Source organism: Grammomys surdaster, unplaced genomic scaffold, assembly GCF_004785775.1.
Source record: "Grammomys surdaster isolate TR1022 unplaced genomic scaffold, NIH_TR_1.0 170, whole genome shotgun sequence".
NCBI lineage: Eukaryota > Metazoa > Chordata > Mammalia > Rodentia > Muridae > Grammomys > Grammomys surdaster.
The window spans coordinates 16,384,179-16,411,386 of record NW_021604618.1 but is presented as its reverse complement, the minus strand read 5'-3'; the positions used below and the strand labels follow the sequence as shown (position 1 = coordinate 16,411,386).

The window sequence follows — 27,208 nt, the reverse complement described above, 5'->3', positions numbered from 1 at the left end:
GGGAGAGGGAGAGGGAGAGGGAGAGGGAGAGGGAGAGGGAGAGGGAGAGGGAGAGGGAGAGGGAGAGAGAGAGAGAGAGTTCGATTTGGATTACTGGTGTTCGAAAAAGGAAAGAAGAAAAGGCAGCGCTGGGAAACAAGACGAGAAGGTGACGTCTTGCATATAAATCAGACAACTGAGGTTTCAGTAATGGCAATGGGTAACAGGACTTCTGGTCCTTTAAACAAGTGCCACAGAAGGAAACTATTGCTGCAGCCGCATCCCACAGGCTCCATATTCCTCCACTACTCTCTCCTGACAAGTCATCTTTGTTGTGCTTAACTACCTTATGTAAGAAAATTTAATAATACCACCAGTCTCCCAAAGAAGGACCAACGGCCCACAGTACCAATCCCCTGCTAAGACCCTGGGTCCGGGTCTCAGAAACAAACAACAACAACAACAATAACAATAACAACCGGCGTTTGAGATTCATAACTAAACTTGATTCCTCCCGCCTCCCGTAGAATTGGTTTTCTCTTTGACAGGACCTTTAGCTTCGGCGGAGAAATGAAAAGGGCGGAGGTGGGAGGAGGTTATGAGCTGTCTATTTGGATCCCCGAAGTATATTTTCTGAAGAGCAAAGCAAATATTTTTAAACGTGCTTTGGACATTTTTCTTTCGAAAAATTGCCAAAGAGAAAGAGGAACTCGCTTCCTTCACATTCTGTTCACTACGCTCGTTGTACTTTCTGCTTTGCCGGAACCTTTCAGGCAGGCAGCTCCTGGCCACCCCAAAGGGTCCTCATTTTGAAAACAGGAGCGGGCCAATCAGGTGCGGAACGCTGTTTGGCGCTGGCATTTGAGCCACTGCTCAGGTGCGGTCGCGTCGGTTCTGATGTGTGCCGAGAAGGTGGGGCGCTGGCGTGAGCCGAGCTACTAAGCTTTTGCAGGCCGGGGCCACAGGCTAGGCTGATGGGCTAGGGGAAAGGCTGGGTGTGAGACGGGGTGACGGCGGGGACCAGCCCGGGCAGGGACCGGGACTGGGGATCCCTGAGCAGCCGGCTGGCCCGGCTGGAGGGAGTAGCTTAAGGTTGCGGTTCCATCTCAAGAGATCTGGGCGGGGAAGGTCACCCTGCGTGGAAGAGGATAAGTGGAAGTGTCCGGAAGCGAAAAACTAGCTGCAGGCGTTAGTCTGGGGAAACGGAGGAGTCTAAGGAGAAAGGAAAGTTTGTGGAAGTAACTGACAAGGCTGAGTGACCCGGAAAGAAGGCTGGTGGATGTGAAACAAGAGTGAAGTGTGGCGGGAGAGAAGAAGGTCTGTGTAAGTGGATCGAGGGAAAGTGGAGGAAGTGGTCGGGGCCAGAAGAGTGCCAGAGGTGGCCGGAAGCCAGCGGAGCAGCGCTCAAGCCTTAGGGTGTTTGGAAATTGGAAGAGTTGGTTGGTGGCAAAGAAAGTCAGGACCCGGAGTCGGCATCGGAGAGTGGGCGACGTGTTCGGGATGAGCGATCAGAGGCTGGTCAGATTGGCCGTGCTGCAGCAGCTTCGGGCTGTCTATGGCATTAAGGTCAAGGGTGGCCGCGGTCAGTGTGATCGCAGGAGACATGAAACTGCGGCTACGGAAATAAAGGTAAGTTAAAACGTGTAGGGACGGGGTCACACCCATTTTATTCTGGATAAGAAAGACACGTGGTTAGAATTCAGTCTCGGTGGTGAGGATTACACGTACCTCCCTATATTGCCGTGGGGTTTTGTTTGTTTTACACTACTAGGAATAGGATACTGGGCTTTCTACTCAAATACTGTGCTTCCGACCTGATAATCTGTCATGTTTTAAGCAAGCAGTATGTGGGGGAGGGAAACACTATCTGTCAGTCTGGGTGAGCAGTCAGTGCATTTTAAACGAATCATTAGGTGAGAAAGTCAACCCAAGTTTAGAAATAGGCTTCATATGACCCTTATATATTTAGCAATTTAAGAAAACAAGCCTGCTGCCCGACATTATCACGCTTTCTGATCTCTTTAGCAGAGTAAAAGGAAGCACGATCCTTTAATCCCAGCACTTGGGAGGGCAAAGGCAGGCGACTGAATTCCAGGCCAGTCTGGTCTAGGGAGTGAGTTTCAGGCCAGGGCTACACAGGGAAATCAAGTCTCAAACAAAACAAAAGATACGTGAGTAATTTATTATTAGCACTTTGTAGTATTTGAAGACAAAAAAAACCCCTAAAAATTAATTTCCATAATTTTGTTGTTTTGAGATGGGGTATTATGTAGCCCAGGCTGACCTTGAACTCAGTAGCTGAAGGGAGCTCCCAATCCTCCAACTTCCCCTTCCCTGGTATTGAGACTAGAAAGATGTGTCACTACACCTACTTAATATATTTGTTTATGGTTCAAAATTACATTGGTTACTTCTGTTGGTAAAGCTGGCTTTCTACAACCTTAAAAATAAGTATTTGGTCTTTTTATTACTTTTTTCTTTTCTTTTTTTCTCTTTTTGGTTTTTCAAGACAGGGTTTCTCTGTATAGCCCTGGCTGTCCTGGAACTCACTCTGTAGACCAGGCTGGCCTCGAACTCAGAAATCCGCCTGCCTCTGCCTCCCAAGTGCTGGGATTAAAGGTGTGCACCACCACTGCCCCGCGCTCTTTTCATTCCTTAACAAACAAATCCTGACACTTGCCTTTAGAGACAGGCTTGAGTTTTGACTTCTTTGCAGTTAACTATGAATGTGGACTGCTGGTTTATTCTCACTAAGCTTCCATTTCTTGTTCTATAAAGTGGTGATTCCTGGTAAGTTCTGTAGGTAAGCCTGACACAGAACCTTTCACTTGCCTCCTTTCCAACTATGACAGCTATCCATATCCTAATTAACGGTTGTATGATATAAATTCAGATGTGAATGCTAATAACATTCTAATTCTAATGAAATACAAATTTTCTGTAACACAGTGATGTAAGATTCAGGCTCAGACATAAGAGACAGAGAATGTTATAATGGTTTGATTAAATTGCATAGCTAAAAATTAGACAGAACCAGCATTTGAAAGCTGACAATCTTGCCAGTGAGAACCTAATTTCTTACTGTTCTTGACTGAGTAATCTTTTTGCTTGGAATATTTGTCAAAACAAACCAAGTGCTAGAAACAGGACAGTAAAATGTCATTATTGGGTTGAATCAGCAGTGCCTAATGGTGTTCTCAAGCAGAAGGACCTGAGTAGCAGTGTGAGAGCCGGTGTGTCTCAACTAAACCAGCAGGAGTTAGGCGCACTGACTTAATTTTGAGTATGAAGAAGCATACAGGCTTGACTTTTTCAATCCGTTGGAAAGCCACAGCTTTTGTAATTAGTGACCCATTTTTTAAAAATTCATAGTAGGAACACAGTGGCAAAAAGGACTAAAACCACGAGTGTACTTTGGGAATCCTTGATGGTAAACTATGAATGTGTATTCTTAAAAACTGAGTCTCAAGGTAGCTAAATGAAAATTGTCTTCATGTTTTAATCTTGGTCTTGTGTACCTCAGGACATAGCTGCAAAGCACTTGGCTGCACAGCATGGAAATTTAAAAGTCATAAGGTCTCCAAATACCCACATTGGATACATTTTAACAAGTACTCAGATGTGGCAGGAACTCAGGAGTTACTGCTTGATTTACCAGTTGACTTGGTCTTTTGTGTGAATTGGTATTTGTAGGATGACTAAAGAAAAGTGCAAATAAGATCACTGAAAAGATGTGTAGCATAGGGAAGGATTAATATTTGGGATAAATTTAGTCTAAGCACTAATTGTATCAGTTTTCCATAATGAGGTCAAAGACTGGCTGAATCCACTAGAATATTTGAAGGCAGTGTTTTATTTTGCTGTCTTTTTACTCAGAATATCTAGCATATGTCTTGGAATTACTTGCAAGTAAATGCACTTCAGTTAATTGTTTTGTATTGGTTGATTGATAGCCTGGAGCTTATTTCTGATAAGTGTTTTCATTCCTAAGATCTTTATTTGCCTAATGTTAAAGATTTTCCTTTATGCCTATCCGAGTTTATGAATAACTGAGTTTGTCATTTTAGGGGAAGATATTTGGAGTTCCCTTTAATTCCTTGCCTCATTCAGTTGTTCCAGAATATGGACACATTCCAAGGTGAGCAGACTTCAAAATGAAGAGAATATTTCAAACTGGTTTGAAAAACAGTTTCAAAATAGTTGATTGATGCATACATTTGCTTAAGATCACACTATTTCATCTCTGAGTGTTGCCTGTTAGTAAACAAACATAGGGCTAAAGGATGACTTAGTGGGTAAAGGTGCTTGCAGCATAAGCCTGGTGCCAAACCCATGTATAAAGGAGAGAATGCAGCTTCACAGAATTGTTCTCTGGCCTCCAATATGGGTTGTGACACCAACATGTACACATCATACTCTTGCTGGTATAACAATTACAGTCTTAGATGCAGGAGGAATGGCTGAAACTGTTTGTCTCTGGGCCGCCTGTAAGTAAAACACAAACCCAGCCATCAGTCATGCTGTTCCTAGGGCTGACATCTAAGCACTGTCAGTACAGCTCTGTCATTGCTTGTAGCTCACATACTTTCTACTTTTTTGGTGCTGGCTGTTGAATTTAAAGTTTAGCATTGATTGAGATTAGTTTGCAGGTAAAATTGAACCTTTACCCCTTAACATGAGAATGGTTATAAGGATAAGGAAGGATTCTGCTTTCCAAAGGAAAATATTGGAATGAAAATAGCTTGATGTTTTGGGGGGAAGTATAAGATGTTAGGTATGCATGCTATACCAGGTGACCACTGTGGAGAGACAGTGTATAGAGCAAGCCATGGGCCAGGTAGGCACAGTGGCTAGTATTTGTAATGCCAACACTTGGAGACTGAAGGAATTGCAGTTCCAAGTCACCATGGCTACATGGCAAAATGTGAGGCCAATCGGGGCTACATGAAACTTCCTTTTCAAAAAAGGTAAACAATTCTGAGTTCGAAGCCAGCCTGGTCTACAGAGTGAGTTCCAGGACAGCCAGACGACACAGAGAAACCCTGTCTCGAAAAACAAAAAAAAACAAAAAACAAAAAGTAGACAAAGCTCAAGTCATTCTACATATAGACATCAAGAAGAGGGACCTAAAAGGAGCTTGAGAACCAGTAGTTTAGGGAGATAGCAGGAAAGCCAGAGGAATAGTGTAAAGGACACTTGAGCAGGGGAGTGGTTGGCTGCATCACCTGTCTGTGAGTAAAGCAGTATGAGGAGACAGTGAGTTGACGTTGATTTGGTGAGTCGACGGGCATTGGTATCCTTGGAGGAAGCTGTCAGTAGTAAGGGTGAATGTGTCTGATCCAGAGTTAGGTAGAGAAGGAAGGGGATGTGATAAGCAAGGGAAGTCTTGAGTTATTAAGAGAGGCAGAAAAGAATGTAAATTTGATAGGACACATGTATCAAACAGAAAGCCCTAACTGTGTGGGGTCCTCGTGAATGTGTGCTGCTTATGGGCACAGTCATGCCAGTGACCCCAGAGCTTCACAGCCATGGAGGAATGGAAAAGTCTTCTCCACAGAATGAGGCTCAGAAGGAAATGACAAAGCCTTCTTTGGAGACTGAGGGCAAGTGTTGACAGTGTATTCAGAAAATGTCCACCATAGCCCTCCACCCCACCTAGAGTGAAAACTGATATTCTTTAAAGACTGTTCCTAAAGAGATTAGCAATCAGATCAAGATTGCCTTCTTGAACTAGCTGTATATCATAAACCCTGCCTCTTTTCTCCTGTATGAAATAAGCTGCCTGCTTATTCTGCAGTATGCAATAACCCCACCTCCTTATTCAAGTCTATGTAATAAACACAGTGAGCTTAAGTGGGCTGTGGTTTCTTTATCAAGGAGCGAAGTTCACCTGACCTAAGCTATTTCTCTGTGTCTGACTTTTCTTCATCCCCTTGCCACCCTTAGTTGGTTCTGTCCCTGGAGCTTTGCTGGATGTGGCACACATTGACATTGTCATGTAAAGCTGTAGACCTTTGAGAAAAAGTTAGGAATCAAGGAGAACAACTAGATATTTTGTTACAAGGATCAAGAGGATTTTCATTCAGTGTGGGAGCTGAGAAGGCATAATGACTGCTTGTGTATTTTAGCCGTAGAATGGGGTTAGTGAGGTGTGTAACCAGACCCTTGAAAGAACATGGTTTCTCTTTCAGCTTTCTTGTTGATGCATGCACATCTTTAAAAGAGCATATTCATACAGAAGGGCTTTTTAGGAAGTCGGGATCTGTTATTCGTCTAAAGGCACTAAAGGTAGGCACAGTTTTGAACTGTACTCTTTCAGTGGTACCATTTTCTGATTTGATTGTTACAGTTGAAATATTTTTCTAAAAAATTTAAGTTAATTTATCTATGCTTTAAAAATCTAGTATGCATTCAGATTTGTGCTCTTTATTCTTATACAATACTATATGAAAAGAAAACTCAGCTTTATTATTTTTAGCCTTCTAGAACTAAAAACTAAAAAACTAGTATTTTAACCATTACTGTATTTAATATATTCTTAAGCTTCTAGAAGGCTCAAGATTCTTGCATCTATTTTAGAGTAAACTGGATCATGGTGAGGCCTGCCTGTCTTCTGCACTTCCGTGTGATGTTGCAGGCCTGCTTAAGCAGTTCTTCCGGGAATTGCCAGAGCCTGTTCTCCCAGCTGATCTGCATGAAGCACTTTTCAAAGCTCAACAGTTAGGAGCAGAGGAGAGGAATAAAGCTACATTGTTGCTGTCGTGTCTTATGGCAGATCCTACAGTTGATATATTAAGATACTTCTTTAACTTTCTTAAGAATGTTTCTCTTAGGTAAGTGATAATTAAAAGCCTTAAATGAGTTTGTTGCTTAAAGATGTTCTCAATAGTTAATAAATTTAATTTGGAATGAAAAAAATTAATGTCTTTACTATAGGAAATATACCCTGTGTAATTTAAGAAACAGTATACCAGGTGATTTAATATTTTGTCTCATTAGAGTCTTCATTATTTGATTCCTTAATGGCATTGTCCATTGGATGGATTCTGATTGCTGTGCTTTTAAAAATATGCCTTATGTTTCTTAATTTTCCTCTTATTACTGTTAGTCAACCTACTTGTTTATAATTGATATCTTCTAATGCTTTGTTTTCTATATGTGGTTCTAAAAGTCAGATAAGCAGACTTAATCTGTGTGAAAGAAAAAAGTGTGTACTGATTAGTACAATGGTCTCTGTATGAATTTGAGTGCTGAGGTTGGCACTGAGGCCTGCACATCAGACAGACTCACACTCAGGCCTTACCCTTAGTGCTCCTAACCTCCTTCTTTCCTCAGGCCAGGTATGTGGGTGGATACACGAGGGCTGTTTTCCCTTTAGGTGATAGATTAAGTAAATATACTCAGCATGTTATTTTTTTAATTTCCTGGAGTCTTATCTTTCTCGTCATTTAAAAAAGTCTTTTGTCATCAGGGCAAGTGAAAATAAAATGGACAGCAGCAATCTTGCAGTAATATTTGCACCAAATCTTCTTCAGACAAGTGAAGGCCATGAGAAGATGTCTGCCAACACAGAGAAGAAGCTACGTCTACAGGCAGCAGTAGTGCAAACGTTTATTGACTATGCATCAGACATTGGTAAGAGGTGGCTGCATTGTCTAGTAGTGGGGTTTGTTTAAATGAGGGAGATCCTGGCTGCTTCCATGTGAACCATGAAGACAGCTGTTAGAAAGGCAATACTAGTACCTATGCTCTGGGATGGGAAGGGAAGGAAGAAAGGAATAATTGTCTTATGAACATTTTGATTTAGGACGAGTGCCAGATTTTATCCTGGAAAAGATACCAACCATGTTAGGTATTGATGGACTCTGTACTACTCCATCCCTGGAAGGCTTTGAAGGAGACTATGAAACCCCTGGTGAATGTAAGAGAAAAAGAAGACAAAGTGTTGGAGGTAATTGATGCTCTCATTTTAGAGTCGTGCAGAGATTGGCTTTTATCAGCATTAGTTGTGGTGTGTATCTTTTGGAAACCTAGTTGGAGAAATAAAGCATGGGCATATTAGTTCAAGTGATAATACAATATTAAGTGCTAAATCTTTAACAGAAGGTTTACTGGGCTGTAATCACTACAAACTTCTCTCCACAATAACTGATTCAATCTAGCTTTTCTTGGCTTCTCCTGAGTTGTTCTTCTTGGCCTCAAACATGTTCATATGCATGGGTACAAAGGGCCATCTGGGGCTGGAGAGATGGCTCAGCAGTTAAGAGCACTGACTGCTCTTTCAAAGGTCCTGAGTTCAATCCCCAGCAACCACATGGTGGCTCTCAACTATCTGTAATGAGATTGGATGCCCTCTTCTGGTGTGTCTGAAGACAGCTACAGTGTACTCACATACATAAAATATACACATAAAATAAAGGGTCATCAGGACAATCTTGGTTGTCTGTCCTGGGTTTTGAGATGGGATCTGTTTACTGCTGTTACAGGCTAGCTGTCCTATGAGCTTTCAGAGATTCTACTATCTCTGCCTCCTACTCTCCCCAAAGGAACACTGAGACTCCACATTCATACTGCCATACCCAGTTTTAATGTGGGTTCTTGAGATAATGAACATAGGTCTTCACACTTGCACAGCAAGCACTTTATCCACTGAATGCACCACTTACCCATTTCCATTTGAGGTTCATTTCTTTTGGAATCATTTAGCTTACTTACTGCTTTCTTATCTTCTTTGCTACTTTTGTAGGGTCTTTTTATTCTCTTATTTTCATAGGGCTATTATGTCAAAGGACACAAATTGAATGACTTAAAAATCACAGTACTAGAAGCCAATCTGTAAGTGTCAGCTAGGCTCTGAAATCTGTAGGTCAGATAAGATTGCTTTCTTATCTCTACGTGGCTTCTATCTAGAACACACTGTTCAACCTATAAAACTTCCTGCCACAAATGTAGATATTTCTTAGACATCGTTCATCTTTATTATTGGTACAAGGCATGTTATATTACAGTTTGATTGCTTATGTTATATATGCCTTGCATTTCAGATTTTGTGAATGGAGCCCTAAATAAACTTAAATCTAGCAGAACACCTTCTATAACACCTCAACAAGATAGGACAGGTAGGTGTTTGTTATATTTAAATATTTAAATGAAAATGTTTTTAGTGCTCTGTAAAGGACATTTTATTGTAGTTACTTAACTATCATATAATTGCCTAATAATCAAATCCCAGTAATATTTCCTTAAAAATATTGTGCTGTGCATACTGTATTATGGTGTTATTAGTTATATTGTGATGAACTCAAAATTGTAAGTAGGGAAGAATGTCTATCTGTTGTCATTTTTTAAAATAATTTCAATCATGATTTTCAATTGCTTATAATTTAGAGCATTTGGACATGGCTAAACCTCACTTTATGTCAGAATAAGAAAGTTATACATTCTATATGCTAATAATGTGTACTAGTTTGCTTGTGAGTAGATAAATGTACTTGACCAATCAAAGACGACATGTTTTGTTTCCAGTGAAATGAATTGGTCAATGCTCGTTTATGAGAAACAAGTAACAGAGTTAGTTTTATCTTTGAATGTAGTTTTCTTCCCTATATTAATATTATTTCAACTGTCCATTAATCTGTTTGATTTATGTTACTTTTTAAGAGCCTTGCCAAACTCAGCATGGTTGCTTGTGCGTTTAACACTAGTACTTGGGAGAATGAGGCAGAAGACTCTCATGTTCAAGTCCTGTCTGGGCTACATAGAGGAGAGATCCTACCTCAAGCAATAAAGAAAAGAAGAATCTTGCCATTTTGCAACTTTGCTATTTTTATTTTAAATAATTGCAGAATGTTAAGTTAGCTAAGTAATAGTGGATCATAAAAATGTATCTTTCACTTTTGTTAACATCTAAGTAGTAGTGCTTATAAGAAATTAAAGCTTTTATATGTTATGTGTATGGAGAAACAAGTCATTTATGTGTGGTTTTCAGCCCAGGCCTCTGTGTCACCATTGATTCTCACACCAAGTGTTAAGCGTAAACTGCCAGGAGAGTCTTCTCATGCCTTCTCGAGTAAAAAAAGGAAGTCCATCAAGCACAACTTGAACTTTGAGCTGTTGCCAAGTCATCTGTTTAGCAGCAATTCTACACCAGTATCAGGTAACAAGGAGAATCTTCATTATTGGGGTGTAAGCATTAACATGAGGCCCTGTTCTCAGTAAATAACTGTTAATGCCACCCACAAGAGCCAAAAGTTACATAGTTGCAAATTTCTATATTTTATAAAATCTACTCCTAAAAAAACCACTAATAAAAATAAAATGTTTGTGTTTTATGGGCATGTCCAGTGAAATTATGGAGAATACCTAAGCTTTTGGGCTTGTGGATGGCACTGTGCTCAGGTTTTATGTGGCTGGGACATGCTAGGTTCTCATAGTTAGGACTCTGTTGTTATCTTCAGTTGAGCTAAGGTCAGAAGTTTTTCCAAATACATAACGAGAGTGTCACTACTAAAGTAGGTTTTACAAAAGCTCTTAAACTTGGGTCAAGGTCATTGACTTATTGTTTCAGACATTTGTCATTTCTTCATTTCAATGACACTGAAAATTGCATTAGTTATTGAACACACATTTTTGTTGACAGAATCTTAGGTTTAGTTTATTCTTTTAGAACACACAGAGTATGGATTGGTTCACCTTACCTATGAATCTCATTATCTAGTCTCATTAACCAGAAGTGAAGTTAACCCCAAAGCCTAGGGGGTCCCTATCTCACTTTTAATCAAAATCCGACTCTTTTAGATTTTAATAGTTCATTTTAAGCACCATTGATTGTTGAGCACAAGAGCTGACTTATGAGTTCTTCCCAAAAATCTTTTTGTTTTTGTCTTTTTTGAAAGTTCATACTTTACTTAAATTGAACAGAATAGCAAATTGTGGTTTTCCAAAGGGAAACCCTTCCTCACAGTTTATGCAGGGCTCATTAATGTAGAAGACAAGAAAGCTGACAACTACAGCTCTGGTGCCTTCAGCAACCAGAGCTTGGAAACTTAAACTTCATACTTGTGATTTTGAAGACTTCCCAGTGGCTGGTGGGAATTGTAGTCTTTTTGTCAGCTGTTCTCCAAGTAGAAAAAGGAAACATTCCTGTGTTATTTTGAGCTTAGTTTGAGTTTTCTTTATGAAATGTTCAGTAGTAATTTGGTTACTATTAATTCATCATTCTTCTTTTGGCCTGCTTACTTATTTACTAATCAGTAAAATATTTAAGTCTGAAGACAGGTTGGTTTCTACATTTGAGTTTTAAAAGACTTTTTTTCTCTTACTGTATAAAGATATTAATCTACAGTTCATGTACCACTACCTACTTGTAATTTTGTGTGTTACTAATTTATGTTATACTGTCTATTCTGACTGCTTCTTGTGACCACATATATTTTCAAGATGTCTAAGTCACATTTGAATGTGTTATTGACCTTTAAAATGTTCTTTGGCCCATGCATGAAGAAGTCACTAAGATCACTATTTTCATGACTAAACAAACCCATGTATACTTTTTTGGATACTTTGTGTATTTTTCTAAACTAATGAATTGACTGTTCATTGGAAGTATACTGGATATGGTTAGGACATAAGTCTAATTTATATGTAACCTCCATTGTCTATCTGTTTAGTTTTCCTATAACAAATTACATGACTCTATCTGTTCAGATTAGATGACACTGAGTAATGAGATTGAGCACTGTTTTAAACATGAATTACTTGCCTGGAACGTGACAGAGATGAATGGATTAGGCATGGCTTTGGATTACTAGATTTTGTTTGTTTGACAAAAGTTATTGGTGAATTAGACTTTTGGCTAGCAGTTGTATCCTGAAAGCTCACACTCAAATTTGTCAATAGTTTAGTTTTTCTGAAGTTTTTATTAGCGTATGTTATGTATAATGGATTTTATTATAACATTAAAGGATATCTTTCCCACATCTTATAATCCTGGCAGTAATATTTATGTTTATCAAGGAACTGTATTTCTAGAGTCCAAAGCCAGTTAGTAAGTGATAGGCAAGTTATATTCCTTCTCCACAGCTTGCTCTTCAAAGTTTGGCAGGGTTTATCCCTCCCTTGTTGTGAAGTGTTTAAAGGATAACTACTATAAGATTAGGGTTAATCTAACTTTTAATTGACAACTTTTTGTTTGTTTGTTTTCATTTTTTTGTTTTTCAAGACAGGGTTTCTCTGTGTAGCACTGGCTGTCCTAGAACTCACTCTGTAGACCAGGCTGGCCTCGAACTCAGAGATCCGCCTGCCTCTGCCTCCCCAAGTGCTGGGATTAAAGGCGTGTGCCACCACTGCCCGGCAATTGGCAACTTTTAAGTAGGAGATTAATACTTTTTTTTTTTTTTGGTCAATCATTGATACCTGAAACCTCTAACCAGAAATTGTACTACTTCTTGCTACTTGGGTGGTAAAATTTGGATTTAAATCTGTTTGCTGCACTTTTATGTTTTGCAAAGAAAGTGTGTGTGTGATGTTTTACTTGTCCTTATAGTTCACTTTGATACAAGTCCTGAAGGGTCATCTCATAGTTGTCTCTCACCAGTCACCATGAGTGGAGACCACTTGATTAGTACAGACCTCAGGCGGAGTGAAAGGATTGCCAACAAAAAAGTTTACAGGTAATCTGTCCAAGACGTGATGTTTTCACTGGCTGGTTAGTGATATGGGAACTGTCATACCACCAAGAATTACAGTTTAATCGATTCTTTAAGTCCCTCAGTTTTTATGTTTGTTCTTACTAATTATAGGCCTTCCATATGCCATCAGAAAGAAGAAAAACATGCTAAATTGAATCCACTGTCCTTGATAAAAATCTTGTTCTATGTTCATGGTGTAATTTTAAATTTGTTGGGCTTATAAGTAATCCATTCTAATGATCCAGATTTGTGTGTGACTAAGGCTTATAAATGTCATGTGCAGATAGTCATTTATATAGAGAATGTTGAAGTTTAAGTAATTTTTAAAAATTATTATTTAGTTATTAGCAATGTAACTTCTTTGGACTTAATCAAATTTTCATTTTGCAAGAATTTGTGATATTTATACCAGAAACTGACATTTGAAATTGCACTCTCTAGGGTAGAATCAGGAAAAGCAGGCTGCTTCTCTCCCAAAGTCAGTCGAAAAGAAAAGACCCGAAGATCTCTCCGTCTGAAATTTAGTCTGGGGAAGAACAGAGATTCAGTAAGTGTCGTGTTCTTGTGACAGAATGACCAACAGGCTGCACAGAGTCAGTTCATTCTGGTGGGGAGGATGTGACAGGCAGAGCCCTTCACATTATGGCAGCTAAGAAACAGAAGGAATGCAGGTCTTCCATCCAGTTCCCACGTTTCCTACTTCCTACCAATGCCATTAGCTTATGAATCATTGATGGATTGCTTCATTCATTAGGCCAGAACTCTTTTCTAATAATCTCTGGAAATGCTGTCACAGATAACCCCAGAGGTGTGCCTATCTAATGTTCTAGGCCTTTCTTAGTTATGTTCACAATCGTGAACATCATAGTGGCTTAAGGCTTTATTAGTTTGTTAGCATAATGCAGATCATAGTAACATAAAACTGCAGACTTTCACCTTCTCACATTTGCCTTTCTTCCAAAATAATGACTCATGCACCAATACTCTTTATAACATCTTTTTAATCTCAGAACTCCACTGAAACTGCTGTCATCGAGGTAGGGAGTCCACTTCTTTAATCTCAGGACTTGGGACACAGAGGAATAGCTGTGGCAAGGAATAGTGGGTGGGGTGGGGTTGGGAGGGAGGTAAAATCGGTTTTGCCTGAACATTCAAGGGAACAAGCAGAAATCAAGAGCTCAGTAGATCTCTGTACTTCAGTACCAGCCAGATCTACATAGTGGGTCAAGATACAGTGAGACCCTGTCTCAAAAAACAGACAAAACAAAACACGGTGGCCTTCAGCACTCTTAAGCAAGTAGTCAAAGAGTTGTCAGCTAAAAAGCCTCACTGTATCCTTCTAGCATTTGCCTCAGGACCCTTTATGGTTTTTTGGTTATTTTCATGTTACTTTTCAAACTTCATTGTAAGGGACTATCCAACACTTTTTGTCTAAAATACCACATTTAAGTTCTCTGGCCTACAGTGCCATCCTAAACAAGCAAGTGTCTGTCTTTGCTTGAAGGTTTGATGTTTGTTTACATTTGATTTTAGGAGTATTTTGTCTTTTATTGTGCTGAGTGCATGTGTTGTGGCACTGAACTCTTGATTTCTCTTTATTTCTTTCTTGGATGTTCAGGCAAAACCAATTGCACACACACATACACACACACACACACATACACACACGTTCCTTGCCACAGCTGTCCCTACAACAAAGCCCCCTTTTACTGCGATCTCATATTTCCATTGTGCAGCCAGACTGTGCACATTCTCGATTCCTCACTGACAGTCTCATGTGCCACATCTTGTTTATTAGAGAAGCATGCTTAACTTTTGATCTTAGCTGTCTCCAAATTGTCTTCTCCTGGATAACTTGCAGTTAATCTAAGTGTGCCTGTTTCTATCCTTTCTGCAATACTTGCCTCCCAGAATAGACCTTAAAAAAACAAATTAAGTCATATTGCTTTTCTGTTCTGAACCCTCCAATGATACTTTTCATTCTGAATGAAACCTGAACTTAACATGAAATGCTCCACATGGTCTGTGTGTGAAATTAGACTCCTATTATCCCCAGCAATGTTCTATACTGTTTTAGTATTCTGCATATCACTTTGACCTTGTTTATATTGACATATAATATACTATTTTCTAAATCTCAGAATATAAATACAAGGGGAAAAATTTTTACTACCCCTTCCCCCATGCATATACACACACAACAGGCACACAACTGTCAACAGGCCCTGGCACAGAGCCAATACAAGAACTTAAGCTTTTTATAATACTGAATGAATTTGTTGTACTCTTTCCATTTTACTTTGCAAAATATTACCTAATATTTATTCATTTTACCAACAGGCCAGAATGTTTGTATTGGTTACAAAGTTACTTTTCAATTATATAACCCTTCGAAAGATATTTACTGATTTTAATACTTAATTGGTTTTAATAGTTTTAATTAACTCAATTTATCTTACTAAACCATTTTTAAATTTTCTTTTCTGTACAGAATGGATGTTCTGTCATCAATAGATATGAAAATGTTGGTCGACGACTAGCGAATCAGCAAAATCTAAAAAATAGGACTGAGTCTGTAAAAACAGGCCTGCTTTTTAGCCCAGATATTGATGAAAGATTGCTAAAGAAAGGTACATTTACACAATACTGTTAGAATTTTACCTCAAATTCTGGTATCTGTTTTTTTAAGACAAAATATACTATTTTGTGTTCTGGAAGTTTAAAGTTCTCATTTGAATGATGAAGGTATTTGACTTGGCAGTATAGCTTTCTGTCAGTTCTTGGAGGATGCTTATAAATGTCAACATTGGACTTTTTTACCTTAAATCATTGCATCTTCAGTGTTTTGGAAATAATGCTCAGTAACTTTGTTATATGTTCAGAATATATTTCAAAACTAGGCAAGATATAAGATATTAAAAAGCACCTACTGTTTTATTTTAGGCTCAGAAAAGATCAGCAAATCTGAGGAACACTTACTAACTCCAGATCAACTAGATGGAACAGGTTACCGGATGTCTTGGACAGAACCCAGTAATTCCAGTTTTCAAGACATGAGTGTAAATGGAACTTCTCCAATAATACGAAATCTTGAGGTGAAGAGCTTTTCTTTGGAGCCTGACATTACTGTTGAAAAATCACCAGTTGTGTCCTGTGAGCTCAGGCCTTCCACCTTCCATAGCCAACCTGACAACAGTGTGCTGGGGAGTTCTCTTAGTGGGGATGAAGGTAACCTGGCCTCCGAGACCTTGCAAAAGATTCAGAAAGCATTTTCCGAATCTGGGAGTGATCTTCATATGGTGATAAATCATGAGCAGTCATCAGTAACAAATAGAAGGGAGGAAGGTGAATCGAGAGATGTTACCATGAGTGAGTCAAAGGGACGTGATGGGAGCTATACTGGGGAGGATGAGAACCATGCTTCAGAAAGGAATGTCTCACCGTATCAAAGTCCAGAAGTTTTCAGAGAAGCCAGTGAGGAATGTTACTCAGCTCAGATGAAGGTGGAATGTGAGGACACGCACTCAGAAACACCCAAAGCTGACCTCGTCCAGCAAGCAATTCCTGGTGAGGAGCCAACCGAGGAACCACAGTCACCAAGGAGCCAACTCAATACTCGGTCTCAGGGGAATGAGAATGTGGAGAACTCTGGGGAAAGTGAAGCTCCTGTGGAAGATGAGGCTCAGGCTTCTTTAGAGCAGAACACTTGCAGCAAGGCAGTCCTTTCAAAACCTCGGCCCCAGAGACTTACTAGGCAACAGTCACTGGTGGAAAAATGTGACAGTGCAGTTCCTGGGGGTCTTCAAGTGACAGAGCACGGGAAGGTTTCTGATCACATACAGTGGTTTAATAAGCTTTCTCTAAATGAACCGAACAGAGGAAAAATGAAGTCACCTCTTAAATTTCAGCGTACTCCTGTCCGTCAATCCGTCAGGAGAATTAATTCTTTGTTGGAGTATGGCAGGCAGCCTGTGAGGCAGAAGTTGGCAATCCCTGGTGACACAGCTTCTCCTCTTGTTAAATCAGTGAGCTGTGACAGTGCTCTTCCCACTTGTGTGCAGAGCACATCGAAAGGTCCCACTATTTTACATACTAAGTCAGGTCTTGAAGCACAAAAGTCTACATCTTGTAATAAATCAAGTGTTGAGTTAACTTCTAAATCTTTCACAAAAATGAAGAGACATCCAGATCCTTTGAATGCTTCTCTTGGAACTACTAGACTTTGTAAACAGGAGAACAAATCTAATGGCCAAATTAAGTTTCCTTTGGATGATCTCACTAATCATGATAGATTAAAATTTGTTGTAAATAACAATGTGGCCTTTTCTCCAGGGACAAAAGTTCTTAGGAGACCATCAGAAAAAGAAAGGGTCTGGTACAAAGGTTCTCCTAAAAATCCTATTGGAAAGACTCAACTGCTACCAACCAGTAAGCCTGTAGACTTGTAACTGTCAAATTCAGTGCTCATGTCAGTGTAAATAAAATTAGCAATTGCTGGGTCAGGTTGCAGAATGCTCGAGTACTGTTGTGTAGATATGGGGTAGGGGGGCGGTTGCAGGATGCTTGTGTGCTAGTAACTCGGGATGCTTGTTAGCAGGTTCTTTCTGAAGTGGTCCCACTGCTTGAGCAATTTGGACTTTCATACTTGCACATAAGGCTACTTAGTTTTTCTTTATTACTGGAGCATTTAAACTTAACTTTATTGTGATTTCCTGAAGCAGGCTATAATAACTTTAGAAGATATTGTTGGCTAGATTTATTTATATAAAAAGGGACATGATGAGTTTTATTCTGCATGCTTGATCAGAAGAATACAGGAAGTTGTGCTCTTGCCTCTTGTTGTTATTCCTTCACATCAGGAACATTGTCCACTAGAAACTTCTGATACGCAAAGGGATGAGGAAGCCCTACAAGGCTTAGGTCTGAATTATTCATGTTTGTTGTCTTGACCCAAAACCGAGAAGTTAATTGGCCTCAGTGGGATGCAGACACTTACCTTTGTTGTGGACAGAGATTTGGTCAGTGTTGCTTGTGGTTTCACTTGAATTTTGAAATAAAGACAGTGAATGAAGCAGAATGATGACCAAGGTGCTTTATACATTATGATGTTGAGGTAACTGATGAATTTTAAGCCATACTTCATTTTTAAAAGTATTTGGATCATATTTTGTCCAATATGTCAATGAAATTTTTAGGGAGGTATATTAAACTTGAAAATTTTAATCAAGGTGTTTTTTTCCTATGAAGACGGTTGATTTTAGAATTTGAATTGTTAATGTACCTCTGTACATTTTACTTAAATATCTGATAGTGTTATTATGTGTTTAGATGTTATTTATTTAGCATAGACATTAAAAATAGCTTCTGGGAAATGTCTCTGTGTTGTATTTTAGATGCAAAGCATTGTACACACTGTTAGTGTATATTTGTGTGTGAAGAATTTCTAGTCCTTAGGTTTACTTTGCAGGGTTCTTCATGAAGACTTGTAGAAATTAGATTTATGTGTGTTTTTGTCTGCATGTAAGCTTATGAATACATGTATGTATAACATGTGCTTGTTCTCCTCTAAGATAAGAACAGGGGTTGATATCTTGGATGGTTGTGAGCTACAGTGTTGGTTCTGGAAACCAAACCTGAGTCCTACAAGAGCAACAAGTGCTTTTAACTGTAGAACAACTCTTCACCTCAAGATTTGTGGTTTTTTTCAAGGTTATTTCCTATGTTCATTATCTAGTAAAACTCTCTAGTCCTAAAACTTCATATTCATCTGATCAAAACAGACTAGCTGTGCATTTTCGGTATGACTGGGACAGATTCTGTGGATCTCTTATCTAAAGTTGATAAGAGACAAGAAATTCCAGATTTTGGAATATTTACATAGGTTTTACTGGTTGAAGTGCTTCAAAATTTGAAACACTTTGAGCAGTTTTCCTGTATAGTAAGAATACCTCCTATGATTTCAGTTGGTCTTTAATGCCTGAGCAGGGCATGGTGCAGATGCATTCAGGAGATAGAGGTGGGGACATGGAGATCTTATCCCGATTTTAAATGAAAAAAAAATTCTACAATTTAAGATTGAGGAATGAGTTGTTTAACTCTTAAGATTCTACATCATTTCATATTTGGGGGTGAGAAAGTTTTAAAATGTGGTTTTATTTTTATATTGTCTTATTCAAAAATGAAGATTGTTGCTAATTTCATGGACTAAAAGATCAGACAGTATATACATTTGTGCTTTCTGAAGTTAAAAGTGTACAGTAACTTCAAGAATTCTCATCTTTTTAAGTGTAAGAAACTAATATTTGGGTGTCATAAATAAGCAGTAGATTTTAATACACAAAGTTAGTGGCTTTCTAGGTCACATTCTACACTCACTAAGTACTTAATGCAGGGTTTTGAGAAACAACAAGTATAGGATATATATGATTCCTGTTTTATTTTTAAAATACCTCATTTTAGTCAAGTGTACAGGCACATGCCTGTAATCATAACTACTCTGGAGGCTGAGGTAAGTAGGAACCTTTGAGATCAGCCTTGGTGATACCCTTGTATTCAAGCTTCCATGTGAACTGTTACTTTCAGGCTCATGCTGAATGCTTTGTTCCTAGCTAGTGGGACTGTTGAGCGGTTATAGGACCTTTAGGAGGAAGTGTGGACACTGGGGGGACCCCTAGTCCCTTGTGTCCCATGTTGCCTGCCCTGACTCCATGGCCTCCCTCCATCATGTACTGAAATCTCAAAAGCTGTGAACCAAATTGAAAATTTTTTCTTTCCATCTGCATTTTGTCAGCAGTACAAAGGCCTCCACACCCTGTCTCTTAGGTATAATATGAGTCATCCATTTTTGATATGTTTAAGTCAGCTACACAGCTAGCAACCTATAATCTTAAGTTGAATATAACGGAATATGTTAAGTCAACTTGAGAGTAGACAGTATTCATTAGTAGTAAGTATTGTGTACCATCAAGCTTTGAACGTGGATCCAGCAGAGTATTTATCATGTTTATTGAAACCAAAAGCATCCAGGGAACAAAGGGTCTTAGATGTCTGGCTTTTCGAAGAATCTTCTGACAAGTCTCTCAGCCTCTATTCATTGCAGCACAGTGTTAGTGGGTTTGCTGCTTCTAGCTACAGAAAAAAAAAAATCTGAATTTTAACCACATCCTGGAACTTACTGTTTACCAAAAGTTTCTTGATGATGAAGGCTTTGCAGCATTTGGACTGTTACTTTCAGGGCTAGGAATCTCATAAGATCCTGGTCCCACCATTCGTACCACAAAATATAATAAATTTTAGGTAAGTTCTACATGTCCTGCAAGTGTGATTTCTCTTGGTGAACTTAAGCAATGCTCAGAGCCTCCGGGTGCCCTAGGGTGTTAAGGACCGTGCAGTAGAGGGAGTACTGCCACCAGAACTTGGATTTTTCTTAGTCACCCCCTACCATTGTCACATTAGAGTCAAATGCACGTTCTTTTTTTTCTAATAGACGGGTCTTTTTATTTTTCTACCTGTCAATGTGGGTCATGAAACTAGTTGGAGTGAGGGCTTTAAGTGCGGAGACAGGAAAGGAGAAGTACTAGAAAATAGGTGTATGAAGATTCTAGCATGAAACCGATTTGTATGGTAATTTTAAAATCGAGAAGATGGCAAAATTAAAAATGTGGTATCTAGTTGTGGTCTAGTTTAGACAATTGCTTGAGACTGATAAAAGAGGTAAATGACATTCGTAGGGGTCAGTGGAGAAAGGGGGCACCCTAGACACAGCCAAGAGAACACAGAACGCTTCAGTTGGAGCTGAGTCAGGCTCCAGGCCAGAGGCGCAGGCGCCTGCAATGCCTTTCAGGAACTCTGGGAAGGCTTCTTCCACCTGCTGTGGGCGGGTCCTGGGTGGAGCAAGGATGCGGAGGGAGGTGACGCAGGAGCTATCCAGCACGTCAGCTCCTTGTTTTGGCCCAGATTGCAAGAAGCTCGTCCGCGGCCACACGGTGAGTTCGTTCGGTAGTGATGCAAGTGATTCGGCCGAAACGCAGGAGTACTTGGGTTCCTTAGGAGGGGCAGATGTCCTTCAGAAACCCTGGCTGGGGTCAGACAAAGGGTGGATGTGGAGGTTACAAGGGTGGTTATGAATAAGGGGTGGGGAAAAGAAAGTGGTGATTGGGTTCATCCTTGGGCTAGGCAGTAAAGAAAACATCCTGTATTCCGAGTTTATTGAGATGATGGTGCCTGGTGCCTGCATCCAGCCCTTTCATCACAACGGTAGATTGTGCTGTTAAAATAGCCATCCTCGGCTCTTTGAAGAACAAGATTTTAATGTCTACGAGTTGCAAAGAAAGGCCTTTAGCTGCTAAAAGACATAAAATGAGTATTTGTTTTGGGAAAAATGTTTGGCTTGTTCTCTACCTTTCTAATCCTTATCCCTGTGAATGCTCAGAAGGGTTTGTTTAGCTGTTGCCTGAAGCACCCATCGTAAACAATCAGCTGCCAGGGAAGCTGTTTGAATACTGTTTCCTTCCTCAGCTTTCTATGACTTTCACGGACGTCAACATGTAAAGGCAGGTTGACACCTCAGGTTTCCCCCCCACACACCCCCATTTCACTGTCTTCCCTCTCCTCTCTGCCGCCTCCGCAAATCTTTACTCCCAGAATTGCTTACCATCAACGGGCTAGAAGTTCAGGGGGCCTACCGTGTACCTGGTGTTGTTCCATGCCGCTTATATGATTTTGATCTTTATCTTTACAATAACTATAAGATAGGTCATCACTGTCCTTGTTCTGTAGAAAAGGAAGCCCAAAATCACTTAGGTGATGTGCAGTCAAGTAACTGTCTGTCGTGTTGCTTGCTTGCTACATCGCAAAACAGTATCTGAGCTAGGTGTACCTCTGCTCAGTATCTTAATATATTGCCTGTGTGCTAACTTAAAACACCCTGAGCCACCACTCTAGAACTGTCTGGGATTCTTTATCATTGTTGTTTTTTTTTTAATTTTGTTTTGTTTTTACTGTTTGGGCTTCTCTTCTCTAACACAATTTTTTGTTACTCCTTTCTTCCCTTAAACTGGGACATCTCAAAAGTTATCACCCTCCCCTTTTCAAATCCCAAAGTGCTTAGATTGCAAGGATCACAGACCATAGATGTGAAAACTTATCCCATCCTTAGAATCCTCAGGTGTCTAGTCAGAGGGACTTGCTTACCCTAGACCCTTTTTTTCTTATTTCCTTCATACAATGGGTTGGACACAAAAACGAACCTCTAGGAATTTTTCATTTGAGTCTCCTTTCCTTCAGTCTCAGCTTGTGATTCGTGATTATATCACCACGTTTGTGTTATCATGGTTACCCATTTTGGCCAAGTTATATAACTTGGTCCTTTCTTCTGCAGGTTAAAAATGGCCTCAAGGATGGTCTCTGTCATGCTATCTGGCCTTTTGTTTTGGTTGATGTTTGAGTGGAATCCAGCATTCGCTTATAGTCCACGGACTCCTGACCGGGTCTCAGAAACAGACATCCAGAGGCTGCTCCATGGTGTTATGGAGCAGCTGGGCATTGCCAGACCACGTGTGGAGTACCCAGCTCACCAGGCCATGAATCTTGTTGGGCCACAGAGCATCGAAGGTATGCACTATTCCAAACTGACAATGTTTCCATTGTATTTCTGAGACCACTGTCTCCATTTACCAGGGTTTTCTGTTTTGTTTGGTGGGTGTAGGAGGTGATTTTTTTTCCTTTTTTTCCTGGTAGAATCTTATTTAGAACAGAGTTACCTTGAATTTGAATTCCCTATGTAGCCAAGGATGACTTTGAGCTCCTGATCCCCCTGCCTCCAAGATGGGGCAACTTTATGAGATGCTGAGGAAGGAAGCTGGCGCTTCAGGCTACATGCTAAGCAAGCACTCTCTGGGCTAAGCTGCACCCTTGGCCCCATTTCCCCTTTGTGTACTGCACAGTGATACATACATAACACATTCATGAGAATTACAAGACCACCTCTCATGGATTTTTCCAGTTTTCCAATCCCTCATAATGTTCTTCTAAAACATTAAGTAACAAGCTGTATTTCATTTGCCTGCTGTTAACTTACATATAAACTAAGAGCCTTCCCCTTGGGAGTGGACAGTGGGTCTTATAGAAAAATATGAATTCTCACTTTGGATTCTCCCAGAAGCCATGTCCAGCAAGTGCTGTTTCTGATGGATTCCTGACATATAATTTTCCCTACTATGATTCCCTCACAGTGCTGTCTGCTCCAGGGGTCTATGAGCGCTGTGAACAGTGTTGATAGATGATCCCCATTTCTGCCCTGTTGATGTCACTTTGAGCCATTGATACTGCTGTGTATTTTGGTTGACATTTGATTTCAGGAGTAGACTAGTCCAAATCTTCATGCATGCAACCATAGCAAATGGCTTATATCAAGGCAAGTCAGATAGAACTCCTTGCCATTCTTTTAGGGAGACTCTAAACTCTAAATGACACCAGCCTATTTATTTATTTATTTATTTATTTATTTATTTATTTTTGAGATGGTAAATATCTGTTTGCTCCACAAATAAAGTGCCTAGTTAACTACTCTGCTGTTGTCATGGAGAAGGTTCTCCCTGGTATCAATAGCCTATGTTTATTCAGAGCCCCGTTTTATTCACTCAGTATACAACCGTGTATTGTCCTCTATATGCACTTTGAAGGATGCTGGGGCATCTCTGTCCTACATGGTTCAGGCTCACTGGGAGAAGGGAACCGATGAAAAGTCATTGTGGTGTATTCTGATGTATGCTGCTTCCATGGACCAAAGAGTAGGAGATAGGTCAGTAATACGGGCCCATAAGGAAATGCTTCTTATGAGAAGTTCCATTTGATCTGGGTCTTGAAAGTTTGCATAAGAAATCCCCCGGGGACCATGGTGAGAGTGTGGAGGAAGGAAAGAGGAAGGATTGCAATACATCGGAGTTACTGACATCCCGTCATTAATCTTGAGGTAATGAGCTGCCACAGCAAAGTCAAGACTCCCCTAAGGGATGGGTATTGACTTGTGCTTCCATTGACTATAGCTCTACCATGAATCACCACAGCATTAGCAGTTTAACAGGACACCATTGTCTCCCAGTTACCTCTGTTCTAACTTTGGCAGTCTCTCTCCATTCAGAGTCAACCCAAGGTTAATTTTGGTGTTGACCAGCTATACAACCAGGATGGTGTCGGAGCTTTATAGAAAGCTCATTAAGGTGATTGGTAGGCTTCATTTCCATACAGTTATCAGCTGAAGTTCCCTTTTGCTTGATGGCTGTCAATCGAGCCCCTCAGACAGCATGCTGCCTCACATATTCCTATGCAGAATATCCTGAACAGCAATGCTCTTTTGTGACATTTTACTCCTCTATTAGAAGCCCCTCTAGTCTGATAAGGGCCATGCAATAGAGTCATAGGAGTGACTTTTGAGCCATCTTTGTCATCTAAGATGATAGCCAGTTATCTCTAGTTTCCATCACATGCAGGGGTGGAGACTCTTGTCTGCTCAGCAGGTAAGAATCTTGGAGCCATGTTAGAATTCTGCCTCTTATAGCTGAGGTGGAAACTGACAGGAAGTAGTTCAAAGACAGTGGGAACAAAGAAAGGAAGTACAAACCCTGCACTTTCCCTAGTCCATCCTGAATTTTAGTTGAGTGTCATGGTTCTTATTTATGTGAACAGTTCATTGTTTCAACTCACCCATCTGTTTGTACCATATGCTCAGAGACTCACGCATACCATGTGGAATAGCTCCTTCCATTCTCTTAACAGCAGAAGAAATCAGTTAAAGGTGCCCCCTCCCAATTTTTATAGAGAACATACACAGTACATGTGTTCCTGTGTAAATTTCAACACATATTGAATGTGGCTGTTATGAGTTATGTTCCCTGGTTTTAAATGCCAACTCCATCACTTACTGGTGCTGTCATCTTTTAGCATGTTATTTAATTTCTTTGTTCCTCTTTAACTTGGGTACTCCTCTTCAGGTACCTTAAAAAGAGCTGAGTAGTAGCATCTTCCAAATGTAGGAATTCTAGGCCAAAAACAAGACAAAAGGACAAAGGCAAGACTGCCAGGGAGTGGCCTTATGTAAAAGCAAGGCAACCTCATGAGGTTTCAAGGCTAGGGAACTGAGACCGCACCGTGTGCACACTGCTTCCTCGATACCTGTGATCTTGGCAACCTCTCTGAAAGGTGATTTTCTCATGGGTGAAATAAGGCTTCCCTCACATACAGTTAATAGAAAGACCGCAAGATCCTGCCTCTCTGTGCATTAGCAGCAGCATGCAGGCTTTGCTTGTTTGTCAGTTTTTATTTGTTGTTTGAGACAGGTTCTCATATAGCCCATGCTGCCCTTGAACACTGTATGTAGCCAAGGATGACCTGGAACTTCTCACACTCCCACCTCTACCTCCAGGGTTTCTGATCATCTTTCTAATAATCATCACCAACATCGGTCAGCCTCTCTGCACCTTATATTTCAGCACTACCCATCTCCCCCCAGCTGGTGGAGCAGATCTCTGTGACATGGCTAAACACTACTATTATTCCTTAGAAACAGGGTGAGCTAGCAGCTCTCCCAGGGACAGACTCGGAGAGCTGTTTACTAAGGGTGAGGACTTTGGAGAGTGAAAACGGTCTCTGTTGACTGACACTCTTATTTAATTGGGATTGGTCAAACCAGGACAGATAGTCTAATCCTCAAATATTAATAGCCTCCCATTAAAAATAAAAAAATAAAACAGCAGCAAACTGTTCTCCTAAAGTGTCAGTTGTTTCTTCCTTCCACACTTTAAGCCATTGAATACTTAGTACTGTGATAACATTAAGTCTCAAACTACTAAAACAGATGTTATAAATTGGATGGTTGTAAATTATACTTATATTATTAAAACATATCAAAATATTTTTATAACACATTTGGAACCTCAATTTAATTCTTTTCAAGATAAGGAGAACTGAAACTTTTAAAAATTATTTCAAATGTGGAAAAAGTCCTTCGTAAGGTGGCATTATTGAGAAGGCAAGTAGGGTTTTTTTTTGGATATTTTATTTACATTACAGATTAAGATCCCCTTACCCCATTTTCCCCCCACCCAGGAACCCCCTATCCCATCCCCCGTCCTCCTGCTTCTATAAGGATGTGCCCCCAACCACCTCCCCACCCTCAAATTGCCTCACACTCTGTATCCAGCCTTCATGGGGCCAAGGATCTCCTCTCCCACCTATGCCCAACAAGGCCATCCTCCCCTACATATACAGCTGGGGCCATGGGTCCCTCCCTATGTGCTCCCAGGCTGGTGGTTTAGACCCTGGGAGCTCTGGTTGGTTGGTATTGTTGCTCTCCTCATGGGGCCACAAACCCTTTCAACTCCTTCAGTCTTCTCTCTAATTCCTCCATTGGGAACCCCTTGATCAGTTCAATGGTTAGCTGTGAGCATCTGCCTCTGAATATGTCAGACTCTGGCAGACCTCTAAGGAGACAGCTATATCAGGTTCCTGTCAGCATGCACTTCCTGACAACCACATCAGCATCTACCTTTGGTGACTGCACATGGGATGGATAACCAGGTGGAATGGTCTCCAGACAACCCCTCCATCAGTTTCTGTCCCACACTTTGTCTCCATATTTGCTCCCTTGAGTATTTTGTTACTCCTTCTAAGAAGGACCAAAGACCCACACTTGGTCTGCCTTCTTCATGTGCTTCATGTGGTCTGTGAGTTGAATCTTGGGTATTGCGAGCTTCTGGGATAATATCCACTTATCAATGGGTGAATACTATGTGTGTTCTTTTGTGATTGGGTTACCTCACTCAGGATGATATTTTCAAGTTCCATCCATTTACCTAGGAATTTCTCGAATTCATTGTTTTTAATAGCTGAGTAATATTCTATTGTGTAAATGTATCACATTTTTTGTATCCACTTCTCTGTTCAACAACATCTGGGTTCTTTCCAGCTTCTGGCTATTATAAATAAGGCTGCTATGAACATAGTGGAGCATGTGTCCTTGTTATATGTTGGAGCATCTTCTGAGTATATGCCCAGGAGTGGTATAGCTGGGCCCTCAGGTAATGCTATGTCCAATTTTCTGAGGAACCGCCAGACTGATTTCCAGAGTGATTGCACCATCTTGCAATCCTACCAACAATGGAGGAGTATTCCTCTTTCTCCATATCCTTGCCAGCATCTACTATCACCTGAGTTTTTGATCTTACCCATTTTGATTGGTGTGAGGTGGAATCTCAGGGTTGTTTTGATTTGCATTTCCCAGATGACTAAACATGTTGAACATTTCTTTAGGTGCTTTTCGGCCATTCGAGTTTCCTCAGTTGAGAATTCTTTGTTTAGCTCTGAACCCCATTTTTTAATAGGGTTATTTGGTTGTCTGGAGTCTCATTTCTTGAGTTCTTTGTATATATTGGATATTAACCCTTTGTCAGATGTGGGACTGGTAAAGACCTTTTCCCAATATGTCGGTTGCTGTTTTGCCCTATTGACAGTGTCCTTTGCCTTACAGAAACTTTGCAATTTTA

The 27,208-nt window shown here is 40.2% G+C and overlaps 2 protein-coding genes across 3 annotated transcripts in view; both read left to right on the top strand.

Annotated features, from left to right (window-relative positions):
• Positions 1–861: 861 nt before the first annotated feature.
• On the top strand, positions 862–17,745 carry Arhgap11a (Rho GTPase activating protein 11A). Its single transcript, XM_028766918.1, has 12 exons — positions 862–1,608; positions 4,047–4,117; positions 6,171–6,267; positions 6,559–6,812; positions 7,451–7,614; positions 7,787–7,930; positions 9,024–9,098; positions 9,968–10,135; positions 12,524–12,650; positions 13,110–13,215; positions 15,160–15,298; positions 15,612–17,745. Exons 1-12 carry the CDS (start codon positions 1,480–1,482, stop codon positions 17,114–17,116), a joined length of 2,979 nt encoding a protein of 992 aa, XP_028622751.1. The 5' UTR covers positions 862–1,479; the 3' UTR covers positions 17,117–17,745.
• Positions 17,746–19,867: 2,122 nt separating this feature from the next.
• Positions 19,868–27,208, top strand: part of Scg5 (secretogranin V) — a 47,256-nt gene continuing 39,915 nt past the window's right edge. Inside the window, exons 1-2 of one of the 2 annotated variants that reach the window (XM_028766920.1) lie at positions 19,868–19,964; positions 22,048–22,280. In XM_028766920.1, coding sequence (XP_028622753.1) covers positions 22,055–22,280 — 226 coding nt within the window. In that variant the 5' untranslated portion in view covers positions 19,868–19,964; positions 22,048–22,054. Of the gene's footprint in view, positions 19,965–20,563; positions 20,654–22,047; positions 22,281–27,208 lie in introns of those variants that run through there. The other variant, XM_028766919.1, reaches the window with a different exon arrangement.